This window comes from Chiroxiphia lanceolata, chromosome 21 (assembly GCF_009829145.1).
Source record: "Chiroxiphia lanceolata isolate bChiLan1 chromosome 21, bChiLan1.pri, whole genome shotgun sequence".
Taxonomy (NCBI): Eukaryota; Metazoa; Chordata; class Aves; order Passeriformes; family Pipridae; genus Chiroxiphia; species Chiroxiphia lanceolata.
In genome coordinates this window covers 806,485-824,311 of record NC_045657.1, presented here as the reverse complement: position 1 = coordinate 824,311, position 17,827 = coordinate 806,485, and the positions used below count along the sequence as shown (strand labels likewise).

The following is a 17,827-nucleotide window of genomic DNA, read 5'->3' as shown; positions in this document are numbered from 1 at the left end:
CTCCCCATGCACCGCAGACCTTCTTTGGGGAAGTGGGACACTGAGGGGTTAAACTACAAATTGGGCTGTGCCATTCGACTTGAAAGGATTCCAAAAATCAAATGAAACAGTCTCCATGTGAATTTATGCAGAGCCATCTTAACACTGCAACCACTCCATGCTCCAGAATGACAAGATAAATTGTAATGGCTCCTTCCAAGACATTACAATGCATTTTGTCACAGACCCCTGTGTTAATGTCTCTATACTGTGGATTATCATAATGTATCATGTCAAACCCTCATGCTGCACTACTCCAAAGATACACTGAGATATGTCAAACTTTTTGGTGCACTTAAAAGCCTCTTGAAAGACCGTGGCATGGCAGTGCCTGAAAGTGAGGCAGGAGGGTGGCAGTGGCACGGCAGCCCTGCTGCTGGGTGCCAGCTGGGACCCTCCTCCCTGATGGAAAGCAGGGACATGCCCCTGCAGCCCTGTCCCCACCGTGTGTGGCCATGACACACTGCTGGGGTGTGAGCTGCAGCAGGACACGTGGGGACACCTGGGACACATGGGGACACAGTGGGGCAGGGAAGGACCCACAGTGACAAGGGCCACTGTGGGTGGGGGGACAGGAGCCCTGGGCCTCACACAGGGAGGTCCTTAGTGCTGTCCCTAACAAAGCCCTGCTCCCAGATGCAGAGGGGTTCCCAGTGGGAGTGAAGTGCCACGTGCTGCCTCTGCCAACTCAGTGACAGGGCTCTGGCTGGTGATGGGCAGTGCTGCAGGAGGGTGTTAAACACAGCCTTACCTGTGAGGGAGCGTCAGCACCCACAGCCAAACTGAATCAGCAGAGACCAGAAATATCACAGAAAGTGGCAACACACCGACCTCCCTCCCACACCTCCTGTGGAATGTGCTTAGAACACTCCACAGGATCAGGACCCGCAGGACACCCTGAGGGTACCACTGTCCCTGTGCCCCCAACCCCCCCCCGGCTCTGAACTGCCCCAGCCTGGCCATCCACCCGGGATTATGGCACAGGGGGGATGCCACGGGACAATGTTACACAGCTCTGGTGATGCTGAGGCTTCTCAGATTTCACTTACCCAAAATAAAAGTATTAGAAAGAAAATTTGCAGCCTGCCAGGTCACATCCAGGGAAAAAAACGTGGCTGTAACTAAACCTGTGAGCACCTGCCAGTGCTGCAGCCCCGGGGCAGGATTCTGCCCTGGAAGCCTCTCAGATCTGCCCTGTGTCTGTAACCTTGGCCATCTCTGTTTCATGAACTTTGTGAACAGATTCAGCTTCACAGGATTTCTAAGTTGCTGCTCTTGGGAGAGCAGCCAGGAACTGCCCCAGCACATGGATCCTGTGCCTGAGGATGGCAGGACAGGGACCCAGAGGGACACTGTGACACACAGAGTTAAACTGGTCCCTCGGGCCAACCCCCTCATTGGGAACTCCTGACTTTCAAATGAGACAAACAGCAACGGGACAACAGCACCAGAACCATGAGCCTGAAATAAGGCAGAAGCTAAACAGGAGCCTCCTCTGATGGGGACTCAGCTAAACCAGGAGCCTCCTCCAACAGGGACCCCTGCCAGCACCAGAGGACAGATAAAAATGACTCATTAGGAATACCAGAATATTGAAATGCCATATGCAGACAATTCAAGAGCAAGTGAACCTGTATTTCCTCGATAAAACAACAAAATACAAAGTTAACTGCACTGCAAAAATGTCCCTTATTACTTTAATGTACTAGAATATTGCTTAATGAAAGTTCTTAATTGCAATACAATTAATTACATACACAGAGTCCCCAATTACATTTTCCAATAAGACATTGGCTTTGCTATAGGTCTAAAGGCACTAAACCAATTTTAATATATTAAGACCAATTTCCCTTGAATACTAATTACTATCTAATGATAAAATGAGAAAGAGGAACTTTCCAGAAGTAAGATGGCAAGAATAAAACTAAATTAGCCATGAACGGTTTGCTACCACACGTAAAGGCATTTCACATTACAAAGTGCAGCTTTCAGTTTAAAGATAAATCTTTGTTCGAGTTAAAAGTTCTGCACACTGGAAGCAGTTTATTAGCTTGAATGCTATTAGGAAATGCTGGATGGAAAGGGGATTTCTCCATACATATTTCTTAATAATGGAAAGTTCTTTGTTTCATTTAATACCCTGAAATATAAACTTTCTGTTGCCCAAAGGAACATGGCAGCTCTTCTCCCAGTAGATGCTTGGCATCATCCATATATATATTTATAAATGACTATGAGACTATGAAGAGCACATTTACAAGCAATAGGTGTTACAACAGAGCTTTTCCTGACTGGCATATTGAAGCTAAAAGTGTTTCAAATCAAGACAGAATGCACAAAGTGAATATTTCAGTTTGATGATAGGATTGTCAAGCCATTATTTTATTAATAGTGCAAAACTGTCAATATTTCTATTCTAATGTCACACCAAAAGATACCTCCTAAGCACCCCAAAAAGCACTTTCTGGCTGTGCAGGGGGGAGCCAGGGATTGTGACTGATCTCACACACTGTAATGCCCTTGAGCCCCTCTGTGTGCAGGGCCAACACAAATCCCTGAGCAGGAACAGTGCAGGATCACTTTAAATTCACCCACTTTGGGGACAGAAATGACAAACATAACATTTCTCCTCTGTTCTTATTCATGTTTGGGATCAATTCAGAAAACACTCAGAAAAGAGGCAGAATTCACCAAAGTGTTCATTACTTTGCCTAGATTTCTGTCAGCCTTGAGCAAACCAAAGCTGGGACTTGCTCCTGAACTCCAGAGTCAGTGTCAGTTCTGTCTTTGCTCTCCCAGGTGCCAGGCATGGCTGATGAACACAAGACTCATGACTGGGACCAAAAGCCACCACCCACGCAGTGATGCCACTGCAGACGGGCAGGATGGTGGCTGGAGAAGCACCAGGAGCTCAGTGAGCCCAGGGAGTCCTTGGGGTCCAGCCCAGGGTGTTCTCTGTCCTGGGGATTCCCATCCTAGATGGGCTCCACATCATGCTCTTAGATGGGCACCATCAATTTGCTTAACGAGGGCAGGAGAGCTCATCAATTGAGGGAATTTTGACCTGGCAGCCTCAGGGGTCCATCCCACACCTCTCCACGTGCTGCTCTGCAGAGAAGCAGGGCTTGCTTTGGTGTCCCCTGGCCTGGGAGGGGGGAGGAGTGATGCAGCACAAGGACTTTGGGGAAAGGGAAAAGTGTCCCCTCAACACTACATTTATTGACAATTATTTTGAGCCAAGGCCCCTGAGGCTCTCCTGGAGTGTTTGCTGCTCGAGCAGAGCAGACCCACTGCCTCCTGCTACAGAACTTACAAACTTAAGACAGATTTACTGTTAAAGTAACAGTGCAACCTGAACCCAAATCACTCATGAGAGCAAAGACCTGTAGAAGATACAGCTATAGGCCACAGCCTGGATTCCTCTACAGATGATGAAAATTCATTAAAAATGAAGTATATACAATATTCTTTTAATTACAGAGCCTTGGTTAAAAAAAATGTTATTTTAAATCACATGCAAAGCCTATAGAAGTATGACTAGTGTGCATCGTTTCATAGATTAAAAATCAATACAAAAGTAATAGGTGGGATGCAGACGTCGGGGAATTCTGGCTTGTGGAAGAGCACAACTCGATTAGCGAGGTCAGAACTGCTCCATTTCCTCAGCACAGCCTCCCTGCTCCCTCCTGCCGTGGGCACAGCCCCCCTGCTCCCTCCTGCCAAGGTCTCTCCTGCAGTTTCTTAGAACCATTTTATGAAGAAATGAACCAGGAGCACCAGGAATATTTTGGGAGCAAGTCCCACCCTACGGAGAGCAGCAGCCAAACCTGAGAGTGTTAATGTGAGCCCCAGCAGTGCTGCAGGTCTGGGGAGCTCCTGGTGCTGTCTCACCTCTGCTATTCCATGAACAGAGCAGGGGCTGCTACTCCCTGCTGGAATTAAGAGGTGCTTTGGGGAGGCTCTGCTGCCATTTGGAGATAAAATACAGTTGCCACGGCCAAAAAGCCTCAGTGGAAGGGTCTAATCTTTGCACAGAAAGAAAAACCTCTTCTATGACTTGAAACAGGCTCTTACTCTGGCTGTGTGCAGCGTGGGCTTGGCTGAGAGCAGGAATGTGACTGGTTTTACTCACTAGTACAGTCAACATTTTTACACAAAACGGAACAAAAGAGCCCCAAAACCGAAAGTGTGACTGTTGTAAAGAATGAAGAATGAACCAAAATGCTATGGAAACAAACACAAATCAATGTTAGGTGTCTCTTTTTTAAAGTTTCATGTCATTTCATGAAAAGAAATAAATAAGGAAATAATATTAGAACATTAAAACAGTAACAGAACAAAAATATTTGAGCATAGTTGGAGAGAAGATTATTTGTCTGGTACTACAAAAATCATCAAACTGCTCTAGTTACTTCTGCATGGCTAATTTCTTCACATTTTATTAGAAAACCCCAGTGCCTCTGACAGCCACATTGACCTGGCACAACACACTGCAGACCAACCCCTCGACTCACTGAGCAGCGTCTGCAACACAGACAGGTTCATATTTCGTGTTTTTCAGGGTTGGTCATAACTTTACAGAGCAGAGTTTAACAGCAAAAGATTAATCATGAAGTGATAAACAGGATGCAGACTATTTACTAGAGGTATGAAATCCATCATTTCCCTCTGGAATATTGTTTTGGCACCACGGAAAGCGCCTCGGGACAGAGAGTCTCGTCAAAACGTACTTGCCCAGACAGTACAGCTTGTGTTCCAAAATACATAACTGAAGTGAGTTTAAGCAGTTTACAAGAGCAAAAGTGAAAATGGGAAACATACTGTTCTCCCGGACAAGGCAGAATTCCAAAGTGCTCTGGCTCTCCAAGGTACAGTCTAAATCTACTGGGACATTAGGTTCACTCTGCTTCTCCAGCCGATACTGAGGACCTGAAACATAAAGTAACTTGTAAAATCATCTGTTTTCTAACAAAGTGATGGCTTAGCACGTTCAACTAACACGAGGTTATTTGCAGCCCAGGAGCAGAGCAGGTGGGTGTTGATGTCTCAAAGCTCTTTGCCAAAGGAAAGGGCCCTGTCAGAAGGTGGAGGATGGTGTGGAACCTGATACAATTCCAGGTGAACCCCACGAGTCAGCTCTGGCCCTGCCATCCTGGCAGTGGTCAGGGTGGGGGGAGACCCAAGTGCACAGAGCTCCATGGGGGACCCTGGAAGAAGGAAAGCCCCTCCCAAGGGCAGGAGCTGGTGGGGGTTGTGCTCCCACCCTCCAACAGTATGGGGTGACTCCACTCCTGCTCACACCTGGGACATGAAGTGCACACCAAGTTCTCAGCTGTGTGATTTCAGTATAACCTGGCAAAATAATGCTACACAGATACCTGAAAAATCTTAAGTAATGCAAAGCACCTTTAACCAGGTCCTAATGTAACAAAAAACATAGAACTGAAATAACGAAATCTATTCCCCCTTTATCAGTACTTAAAATATTTCTGACTGTTTCCTGACTTTGAATTATGAGCATATATGATGAAATATTTAAAACATATAAAAAAATTAAGTCTTTCAGCCTCGGATGGCATGCCTAAGGAATGGAATTTGTTAGCCAATTAATTTTAAATTTACTACAGCAGAATTTCAATTATGGCTTCTCATTCCATCTCCCCAAAGCCGCGTGAAGCCGCTCGGCCCAGGCGTTTCCTCCCCAAGCAGAACATTACAGAGCCCCCTTATTCCCAGTGACACTCAGAGCAGCCATGGTGCCAGGCTTTTTGCAGGACACAGGAGGAAACCCACCAGCTCCCACCCTGCCCAGCACAACCAGTGATGGCACGTGGAGCTGTCGAAGCATCTGCAGCACAAACTGCACTCGAGAAGCAGTGGAGATGTCTCAGTGCAGCACAAAGACAGGCAAACAGACCCAGCACCATTGCTGCTCCTCTCCCAGCTACTGGAAATGTGATTAACAATTTAAAATAAATTAAATAAACAGAGGCCTGGCTTGTTAGGCAGAAGCAAAATATACTGAATTGAAACAAATCTCAAAGCAGTAAATCAATTTGGATTTAAAAACCAGTGTAGGTTTAAGAACAGGATCAGTGAGAGCAAAACCTGCTGGCTTTGTCCATTCACCACAAGCATCTTCCAGAGATTCCCAAGCTCCATCTGAGGGAACTGCTGGTTCCCATGTGGACATCAGTGCTGTTGGTACCAGGTACCAAACTCCTGCTCCGGGCACTCCCACCACAGACAGAGCTCTTGCTGCCACTGGAGCTCCAGAGCAGTGTGCCCAGGATGGCACCTGCTGACACCAGTGCCTTCGCTGTGCCCCAGCTCCCCAGCTCCACTGCAGCCTCTGTTCTGCTCCCACCCCAAAACCATCTAAAGTCAGAGCAGAGCAAGGAGTGAAATTCCCCTGTCTTGGAACTAATGGCTGAGTGCCAGCCCAGGGTACCTCTGGCATGGAGAGATGAGCTCACCTGGTGCTTCCCAGACAGTGGGATGAGGCAAAGAACAGACATCAATGCTACCAAAGCCTTCAAACCACCCCAGGCTCCCACGCACACGACAAGGTTAAACCCAGGGGCATGGCAGGGGCTCACCATCCCTCTGTGTGGATCTGATTCCAGCAGCTGGATCCACTCCAAAGAACAACATCACCTATGTCAGCAACAGTCCTCATGCTGCTGAACCCTGTGGAGAGCCAACAGGGATCACACCCTCCAAATCACCCTGACAGTGGTAAAGGATGATTTTTATCTGGAGCAGTTTGAGAATTTCGTGATCAGGTAAATTATTTTATCCAGTTTGTGTCAAGCCTGTGTTAACTCTGCTAATAAAGCAGGGAACTAGAGCTCTGGAGAGGAAACAGGTCAACCTGCCTTCTGGATAACTCTTTGAAAACAGAAAATACTACGAAATTAATAAGAAAAGTGTAAATGGATTTTAAGAGAGTATCTACTCTTCAATAATGCTTTAAATATCTGTCCACATTTACATGACCCCTGCTTCCCAACAGATGAAGAATGTTAGGCTGACTCTGTGGAGGAGTTTTACTACCAGGCTTCTCTCACAGGTTCAAATGATGTCACTGTAGTAGGGACACTGGATAATTTAATGGTCTCCTACTGGAATCCTGCTCTGTGAATTTCAACAAAATTTCAAGTGGCAATACCAAAGCTGGATTTTATGGATTTCTGTAATCTCATGCAAATGCTCTATGCAGTTGCAAAATAAACCTTTAAAATCCTGGCACGGACGGTCCTGGCCAGGGATCCAAGCCAAGCTCTCCCACTGATGGCAGCTCCCAGTGCTCCCTGCTTAACCACTCACACCACAGATTCTGTCCACAGATACACACCGTGCTTGGCTATTTCAAGATACTCCTTTAAAGAGAGGAATGTTTACCAGGAATTAAAACCAAGGAAGCAGCTGCCAACACCCACAGCTTCCCTGTGCACACACAAAGGTGCCGGGAAGAATCCCACCATATAATCAAATTAAGTGTCTCCCTTACAGAAGGGAATGGCCACCCGCATACCAACAAACCAATTCTGTTGCCATTTAAGCTGCAAAGCCTTCAGAAAGGGCTTTTGAAAGCACGACCCATCAGTTCTAATTTTTAAAACTTATCCTTTCAGTCAAGACTAGAAAAAGGCCCATTCCAACTTTTATCTCCGCTACAAAGTGCTGTTATCTTGGGCTGTTGTCAGGAGCTCTCTCTCTCTTTCTGCTGACAAGCAGAGACGAGAGAGATAAGATTGGGAACGAATCTCACTTCTCTGAGTAAATAAATAATCAATACTCATCTAAATGTAAATGAGAAAGTATCCCCCTCTGATAACAGGGCTCTTATCAAACAGCCAATTTTCTGCAGACATTTGGCCTCAACCAAATCACCATCATTCAGCCCCAGCCTAATGGCTAAAAATCGTAACTAAATTGAACCGATCACCAGAGATCAACTAAGTTCAGCCATGGCTACTACGGGTTCAAATGTTTGGAATGCAATTTTTCCCCCATTAACTTTCAATAGCAATGAAGAATGCCACGGTCAGGGGTGAATCTGCACAATAAACAACACTAACACTGCAACGGGGAACCAGGCTTTAAACAAAACCCCAACCAAACCCCTCTCCATCTCCAAACTAGTTATTAGGGTGAACTAAGGATTACAAAAAGAATATTTCATGTTTGTGGACTTGTCAAGCCTAAACTAAACAGATCAGTATCAACAAAAAGCCCAGCTGGCTTAAAACTGAGCCTGTATACCCGAGTTTATTGCACTGTGTGAGGAAAAGAATCCCCTTTTGTTCCACAGAGCCTGACGTTTTGGGGGAGCAGCTCCTGTCTAAGAACAGGATAAGACCCTCCCAATTCACCAGCCCCTGCACTCCACAGACACCTCTTGTACCCCGGTGTGCCTTTTCCACACTAGGAAAGCCCTTTCCTCCTCAGCACCTGCTCCTTGTTTCACATATCTGATTCACTTTCACATTCATCCCTTTCTGTATCTCTTTACTTCTGTATTATCTTTTTTGAGACAAAATATTGCAAATAAGATGTGGCCACACTGGGATTTATGGACTGGCATAGTGATACTGGTTTGTTCCCCACTCCTTTCCTAATTCCTGAAGTTCCATTTGTCATTCTGACCTGGAGCTGAAGTGTTTAGAGAAACTACTCAGGATACTCAGGATACTTTTCCTGACTGATGGAAGGTAATTAGAGCCCGTGATTCTACACACATAGTTACAGTTGCTTTTCACCATGTATATTATTTTGCACTCATTGACACTGAATTCCCTCTCTCGTTTTATTGTCCTGTCACTCAGCACTGTGGATACCTCTGCAGCGCTTCACAGACAGCTTTTATTTGCACTATTCTTACCTCTTTTGTATCAACAGCACATTTTGTCACATCAGCATTCACATCCTTTCCATACCCCACAATAACAAACAATGCAGGTTCCACCAGTTCCACTGGAGTTCCACCAGTAACCTAGTTACTAATCACCCAGGGCCATTATTCCTATTCTTTGTTTCCTGTCTTTTAATCAATTATTAATCCACGTGAAGATCCTCCTTCTCATCCTGTGACAGTTTAATTGCTTTATGAGCCTCTGTCAAATCTTTTTTGGAAATCTAAGCCTGCCATGGAAAACCCACCATCCTATTCAGATGGTCTCTGGCTTCTCCCAGCCTGCTCACAGCGTCAGAGCTCGACCTGCTCTGCCAAAGCCGTGCCCATGCCTGGCCCCTGGATATTGCATTTGTCCACATGTCATCCATTAATTCTACTCTTTGCCATGGGTTTGTGTTGCAGTTTCACAGTTTGCCTGGTGAGGAAGCCCAGACAAACCACTCTCTCCTTGGACACCTTCAACAAACCCCTGTCAGCACCCAGACCTGAGAGCAGCAGGTGTGAGAAACGTGTTACACACTGGACTGAGGGTGTATACACTGGACTGAGGGTTTATACACTGGACTGGTGGTGTACACACTGGACTGATGGTGCAGCACCTCAAACCTGACCTCTGCCACGGCCCAGGCACTGCTGCTGCTCACAGGGTTTGCTGCAATCACCAAATCCCACAACAGTCCGCCTCGGGAGGGCCCTTAAAGCTCATCTTGTTCCAGCCCCTGCCATGGGCAGGGACACCTTCCACTAGCCCAGGTGGCTCCAAGCCCCATCCAACCTGGCCTTGGACACTTCCAGGGATGGGGCAGCCACAGCTTCTCTGGGCAAAGGAAATAACAGAGGAAAAATCCGAAGTGTGGACAGTCAGGCAGCCACGGCTGAACAGCCACAGCAGCTGATGCCGGGCAGGAGGGAACAAGGAAAGGAGAACTGAGCTGTGCCTCGGCTCTGTCCACGGGCAGAACACAGACAGGAGAGCAGTCAAAAGAAAACTGTTGCTAAACACTTAACATTGATGTCTGTGGGACTTTCCTTTTCCAAGGCCCTCCTTTCACAAGGATTTGTGATTTATTGCCTCGCTGCTCCATCCCTGGGCTTTGAAAGCACGATTCTGCACGAGTTTAAACTATATTTATATTTATTTTTTTGTTATCGCTTTTTTTATTATTGCTATAGAAAATATTTGCTGGAAATATGTTGCAGCTATTACAAGGTCATAAAAAAGAGGAGATTTATGTATTTCTATCATTTCAAATAGTCTGTCAGAAAGTATCAGTCGTGCTAAGTGTAAGACTGCTGGATTCCAGCGTTCCCTCTGCCAGCACATGGGCAGCAGATGGAGGAACTAAAATAGCTCAGTGTGGAGGCTCCTTGGGTGCTGGCTGGGAGGAGGGAAACCGAGGCAATGCCTCGTCCTCCCAGGGAGGCTTGGGGGAACCCCAGCTCCCAGTCAGTGCTGGACACGGCCCCTGGCCCAGGACCATAAACCAAAAGGGCTGAGGAGGAGCAGGATCAACCCACTGTGGAGAGCAGACAAAGAGGGAACAGGGAGAAGGCTCAGGCCTCCTTCTGTGGGATTTTTCTTAGAACATGACAGAAGGGGTAGGATTCCATTGTGTGCTTGGCAATGACAATAAAACAACAGAAAATATGTAAACAGTGAGAGAGGAACTGGCTGCAGAGCAGAATGTTTACATCTCCAATCCTGCTGCTGTGAGGACATCTTAAATCTGTTTATCTGCTAAAAACCCCCAAAGCCCCTCAACACCTCTGAAGTGGAATAAAGATTTTATCATTACCAATGCAAATACTCGTTAATAAATAAAGATATTTAAATAGTGAAAACAAACTTTTAACATCACGCACAAGCACAAGAGGGTTTTTTCAGTCCAATCTGGTTTTCCTTAACTTGCACTGTTGTGACATTACTGAATTTTACACACAGTTATCTGCTGCTCTCCATAGAAATACAGATGGTTTTTGTAGAAATAAACAGTCATTTATATGAAACAATTGTAAAATAGTTTATGGAAACCAGTGGTGTAATGCATTCAAATAAATGCCAGGCCCGGCTGATGGAGAGCCAAGGTGTTAAATCACACTGCTCAGGAATTCAGCTGTGGGAAACAGATAGTAAATCCAGAGTGACAGAATTTCCAGTGATGGCAAAGGTTTCTGACATCTAGTCCAGTACACAAAAACTACAGCAGTTCAAACCTATTTTACTTAACACTACCTTGACAGCCGGTGAAATTAAAGAATTTAGTCAAAAGCCCCTTAAAAAGAAACAAACACTTCATTTCTGGATTGCTTTTCTGTGGAACAGCAAACGTGCAGCATGGCCAGCAGCAAACCAGGCTGTGCATAGCATCAACAGAAGAATTTTATTTAATTGCCACGTTTTTGCATTAGCTATATGTAGCTCTAAATAAAGCTGAGAGGAGACAAAATCATGTGGTAAAGCACCTATAGCAGAAACACAACACAGAGATTTTGTTTTAACTCACAGCTCTGGGAGGGGAGGCCGAGGGCACCTGCAATGGGCACCTGCAATGGGCCCCAACGGGGCCATCCTGAGGCCCAGCCTGGGGTGGGCATTCAGGACACATCAGCACAAGGCCTCTCCTCACTGCCTGGGTTATCAAGTGACAAAGGTGCTTTTCCCTGGCCACGAAGGTACCAAGGATAGATCTGCAGCTCAGGGCAGCACAGCCACCCAGACGAGGCACTCGAGGGTTCACGAAAACCAAGCAGTGCCCATAAAGATGCCAGGTACCAGCACAGGCTCTGTTCATCACCGTGGATGAAACAGACACAAAAGACTCAGTCACCCAAACACTGAGCTGCACAATTTAAAATATCACATAAATTACAGCACTACTACCAATCCAGAAGAACCAATAACTGTACAATTTCAATACCAACAGCTCCAAAATAGACTTCGTTCAATATTTCACTTTTGTTTCGGAGGCCAGGCATGAAAAATTCTCCTCACCCATCCAGGCTGATGTCCAGTCCCCTACCAGCCCAAAGCATGGGGCTAACGAGCCATTGCTGTTCTGAACAACTATTCAAACTTTATCCCCAACACGCTGTTCCGTGCACACCAACATCCCTGAGCCAGGCACGCCCGGGTCTGCTCAGCGTCAGCAGTCTGGGGAGAAAGGGCTTGTGGAATAAATCATCCCCACTGCAGAGCAGAGCTGGAGTTGGGATGCAGAAGGAAACCATTCCCAGCTCTCTCCACTCCGAGGGGCTCACCCTGCACATCCATCCTGCTGCGGGAATTATCCCACAAAAACGAGCCGTGAGCAATCCTTCCCTTCCCAGAGGAAGGGTCAGCACTGAGCACAGAGCCAAGCCCAGCTCTGGGACTCCTGAGCACAGGGTGCTGAGTGTGGACAGGGGGGCCTGACCTGGAGGAACCAGGCAGCTCCTGACCCCCACGGCACCACGGAGCGGGGAGGAGGCTGGAGCAACAGGGCTGTGCCTTCCACCCACACCTGGACAGGGACCTGAGCAAGGATCTACAAATACTGGTGTTCTCTTTAATGTAAATCCTGCTGATATAAACAGCTTAGTGCAAGGAAATCCAGGATTGTTGAAGTATTTCCAGGTAAATCCATTCATAACTGGGGCACCAGGCTCCACAGGGATGCTGTAATGATCCAAAACAAAGCACTTGGAGCCAGAGAAACTCACAACTACCATTAAGCATAAAAGCATGCATGTGAACACAAGGAAATACAAATTAATTGGCTTTTCACTGTCACAGATGCTGGGGCTTCCATCCCAGAAAGAGTCAGAGCCAACATATGCATCGCCTACTTGAACATATTTACTTTTAAATTTAAACTCCTCAGTTACCATCACTCCATGACAGTATCAAAATTTAATGACAGTTTATCCTAACTGCAGTTTATCTCTTAAAAATGCTTTAATCACAGGGCTGTGTTTTTACATAGTTTCTTTTATCTTCTTAATTCTCCCTGTTTAAATTTATGAATAAATACATATATGTGCAATCAAAATACACACACATCTCCCTTTCCAGACATTTCTTTTTGTCCTATTCCCCTTCCAACAAGATGGGATGAGGAAGGAAAACCCCAGCGAGACCCATGGCTCCTCCAGAAACTGTTTTGGAACAGTTTAAGTCATGAAATTTGACATTAGAAATGGTGCTGACCCTGACACATCACAAGGTGAATTTTCAGACACAGCTCAGGTCTCTCCTCCCCGGCTGCTCCCCCAACAAAGATGAGCCCTAAGCAGAACTCCTCATCTGAGAGTCCAAGTTCTGAGGGATACCTTAAACTTTGGGTGAACAAATCTGAACCACAGGAATAATCAACTCCCACAAACCCTGGGTCTGTAACAGCCTGTGCTCCCAGGAACCTGGGGATAGAACAGGCTCCTTTCCCTGGCCTTGGCAGCTGTAATTCCTCTGATTCTGGTCCAGAGACTAAAATATGATACGGAGACTTATTTTTATGTCCTATTCCTGTTTCTTGAAACTTTCTCTTTCCTTATTATCCAGCTTCCTGTGGCAGTGGGATAATACACTTAAACAGACCAGGAAGATTATTTTAGACTATTTTTGGTCACTTTACACATTTTAAAGAATGCAAAAAGCAATGGTTGACAGCTGTTAGGAACTTGAATGTTATTGCAAAGCAGCTGTTTTCATTTATAGAAAAAGTATTAGTCTTTGTCCAAACTCACAGAACACTGAGCTAATAACTCTCCCTCTAACCTACGGAAAATACAGGTCACGTCTGTGCAATGTTGGCAGAAGGTTTTGTTTATAACAATTAAACTTGTAGAGCATTTTGTTCTTAAAAGGACTGAGCCTTTCTGGTCCGGGGATGTTTGTAGTTGGAGGCAGCTATTAAATAATAATCAGTAGCATGTTCACCCTGCAAAGAATTTCTACCTAAAATCAGACATGATTAATCAGTTGAGACTTCTCTGTTCACAAGAAATTTCAGATGAAGAGAGGCTGACACGGACCAGGAACGGGCAGGATTATTCCAACATTTCAGCATTTTATGTTCAGTTTTGTCTCTCATCTCCTTCTAAGAACATTTGGTTTTTATATAATGACATAGATGCTTAATTTGTTTGAAAGCAAAGCCTCTGCACACATTCTCTCTGCATTCTTATTTTCTTTACATTAGTATTTATAGTCCATTCAGTTGAGCTCTGGAGGAGAAGGCAACTGGCATCCCAGGGAATGTGTTTGTTGAAGAGCAGCGGGAATGAGACAGCTCACAGGCAGGGAGATAACTTCCAAGTGTACACATAGTTCCTGCACATATTTAATTTGAGAATCACCATGGCATCAAGACACATGAAGTATCAAGGATGAAGTCATCATCTCTCTTATGTTCTTAAAATCGTAATCCATGCAAACATATTTTATAAGGAATACTGAATGCAGGCTTCAGTGTAGACATAAAAAGCCTGATAAGATCTCCTTGCCTGCTGCACCCCGTGGGCTGCTGTCAGCCCCAGCCTCAGCTGAGCCCTGGGATGGGAGCACAGGGCTTTGTGTTCCACCTGGGAAACACTGTGCCTTCCCTGGGCCAACTGAGCCCTCCCAAAAAGCAGGATTTAAAATGCACATCTACCACAAACCAAATCCCTTATGTGTTAATGGGGGTGTTAATACACCTGAGTGTTGGTGAAAGTAAGACCACCAGATTCATTGCCCAGGAAAATCATTTCCCAATAAAGCAAATCAAGTTCTAGGGATAATAGTGTTTCACAGTTCTGCAACATGATCTGTACAACCCACAAAACTTCCTCTGCCAAGCCCGAGGCTGGGATTTCTGAGCATGCCTAACAGCTACTTGCTCCAAGAATTAATATTAAGACTGTAACTAATCTCTGGGGAGCAGAATCATATCAAATACTAAAACACCCAGATCCCACTTCTAGAACAGCTTTTCAGGACTTGGTTATTACAGCTGCCCAAAATCCAGACAGCACCGTATCCGACATTTTCACTGATGAATTCCGGGAGAGCGGGAAGTTCTTACACTCCCCATCTCCAGCAGGTGACTCTCCTTCTGCAGATCTCCCACACTGAGATTTTATATTTACACTACTGGCTGCTGGAGTGCTCAGAGCAGCTGTCTCCAGGAGATGCAGGCACAGCAGGATTATACACAACAATCCCTGAACTACCTATGGACACTGGGGTTCTCCAGGGGCTGATATCCCAGCACCTCAGCACTGCCAGGCCCATGCCAGTCCCAGCCAGGTCCCTGCAGCACTGATGGAGCTTCCAGTTCTCCTCCCACAGCCCTGCCCACCGTGGCTGGGGCACTGCCCTGTCCTCAGGCACCTTCTCTCCCATTCAGGCTATTTTCAGAAAACCCTCTCACACGAGTGATTCCTGAGCCCCCTTCATGGTGGTCCATCCCAGATTAGACCAGTCTCCTCTAGGAGCTCATCCCACAACCAGGAGTGTTTTATTTCCAGCCATGCCATAAAATATGTCTGTGCAATACACACTGCTGAGCAGGCAATAGGTTAAACAAATTGATGATAAAGTATTCGACTTCGTTAGTTTTCATTACCATAAGAAAACATCAATTACATTTTCTATTTTATGAGTGTACACAGGGGAATCCATTACAGTAAGCGAGAGGTTATATGACTCTTTCTGCTGCCTCTTTCCTCAGCAAAAAGAACAGTTTGTTTTTAAAGCCAGTGACACCAGCCCAGAGGAAGGCAAGGCACACCGGCATATCTGCACAGACAGCTCCTATCCTGATTTATCCAGCCTGGCTCCAACTAATTAAACATCTGCCTCAACGATTTCCTCTGCAGATTTATCTTCTCCAGTATGCAGCACTAACTGGTTGTTAGAGGATTTTCCCTAACTTGCAGCCATTCCCATGTACTTCTCCCAGTTGGTTATTTGGGAACACGGCAGGAGATGATCCAGCATTCCCATCAACCTCCCACGGCTGCCTGTGGTGGGATGGGTCACCAGGCTCCCACAGCCCTGCTTCAGGACCACCACATCCTCTGGGAAAGGACTCAGGGCCATGGCTCTCAGCTACAAAACATCCAGGTTATTTCACCACCCACGTTTCCCCTTGACTGACTCGAAAATTATTATTTAAAAATGGTCAGAGTTCATATGTCAAAAGCCTTGAGACACTAAGAAAGGAAAATTGCAAGGAACGTGGAATAGTTTGAACAGTTTGCAATAATTCTATCTAAACAGAGCTAGGCACAGTCAGAATATTGCTTCCATTTTTTCAGGTGCCTTTCCATGAAGCAAAGGTTGTACCCCACTTCTGTCTCCTACTAACCTGTATCTTCCTGCAACAAATAATCTTTACTGGCTGAATAAAGTATTTAGGTGAAACTAATCCAGTGTTTTAGCCCTGGTCATGCTGAACAAACCCTTCCTAACTGTACAACAGGAATTCCTCAAATTCTTCCTCACCCAAAATAGCCAACCTAGGTTTGCATTTTCCTATCAACTTAGGACCAGTTTGAAAAATGTCCTGTAAGTCAGTGGTGAAAACAGGTCAGAAAGTAACTGCTTCTACCAGTGCCTGAAAACAGCACAAGCTGTAACAATAATACATTAATTTGTCCTGGGAGGGCTGGTCTGGAGGCCCATTGAAAACAGGCAGAAAAGCTCATGGGCATTTCAGCTTTATTTAACTATTCCAAAAACTTTAAATAAACACATTCAGTCTATTTTTGGTAACGACTTTTTAAAAATCAGAACAATCAGCTTTAAAGGAAGCATTGCTGAGTGAGGAGAAATGCTTCTCCTAAATTATGTCTTATCTTTTATTCAGAACTTTGACATCCTAATCCACTGCTTAATAATGACCTGAACCACCCTGGCACAGGCCCGTGCTGTGCTAATGGTCTGATCTGCAATTCCATTTATCCCTGCATCTCCCAGTGAAAGCAAGAGGCACATCCTCTCCAATTACAAAGAATCTGGTGGTAGATGAGGAACAATGACAAAATCTTTTCCTACTCCTGCTCCAGCCTCTCTGTGTGCACGGTGGTGGCATCCTGGGTTCTCCCTGCCCTCAGCCCAGCAGCATTCCCAGCTCAGGGCAGATGGGTCCTGCCTGGACCCAGAGGGCTGTGTGGGCAGGACCCCTCTGTGCACACAGCTACAAGTGCTGCTGCTTTTAAGATGACAGCAAGATCCTAAGCCCCCCTGCACCCCCCAAGCCTGATAAATCACACTTGTGAGTAAGGGAAGTAATGGAGAATAAGGGAAGTTTTGGATAAGGGAAGACAATTCTAATAAAAACTTCTGATTTACCAATTTAACACACAAATACCTGATCTGAGGAGGCCCTTCAGCCACGTGCCAGTATCACAGGGCAGTTCCAATAACACATCATGAGTGCTCACCAGCAGTTAAATTTATGAAACTCAGTAATTTGGAAATTGTAGCAAGACCCTTCCCAGAGTGAGCATTCTGCTCACAGTGACCCCAGTGCATGACCTTCCAGCTGCAGGTCGGAATTCTGGCTGTGTCTGGACACAAGTGTAACCAAAACCTGCAAACACCAACTATTCCAAAAATCCAATTACATGTTCCCATGGAAATATGCCTGTAAGTAACCAAGAGGTTTGTAGTTGTGACTTCCACTGTGGTTATAACCCCAGCAGGGGTGCTGGTCATATTTCAAAGAGGTGAGATGTCACATGGATAATTTATAAAAAGTAAATTTAAATGATTTCTTATATAATTAACCCCGCAGCTGACACACACATGCCTACATACTCTGTTCCTGCAAAGGGTTCTGAGTAGGAGGGCCAAGGCAGCAGAAGTGACTGCTAGCTGGAGGAACAAATGCCAGGTCCATTCCT

At 45.7% G+C, this 17,827-nt stretch overlaps 1 protein-coding gene across 4 annotated transcripts in view; it reads right to left on the bottom strand.

The window, feature by feature from the left end:
- The window catches only part of MAPKAP1 (MAPK associated protein 1), an 89,471-nt gene that overhangs the window by 20,255 nt on the left and 51,389 nt on the right, over window positions 1-17,827 (bottom strand). For 3 of the 4 annotated variants that reach the window (XM_032708401.1, XM_032708402.1, XM_032708400.1), the window contains one exon: window positions 4,861-4,968. The exons of the other annotated variant lie outside the window; for it this stretch is intronic. In XM_032708401.1, coding sequence (XP_032564292.1) covers window positions 4,861-4,968 — 108 coding nt within the window. The remainder of the gene's footprint in view (window positions 1-4,860; window positions 4,969-17,827) is intronic. 4 annotated transcript variants of the gene reach the window in all.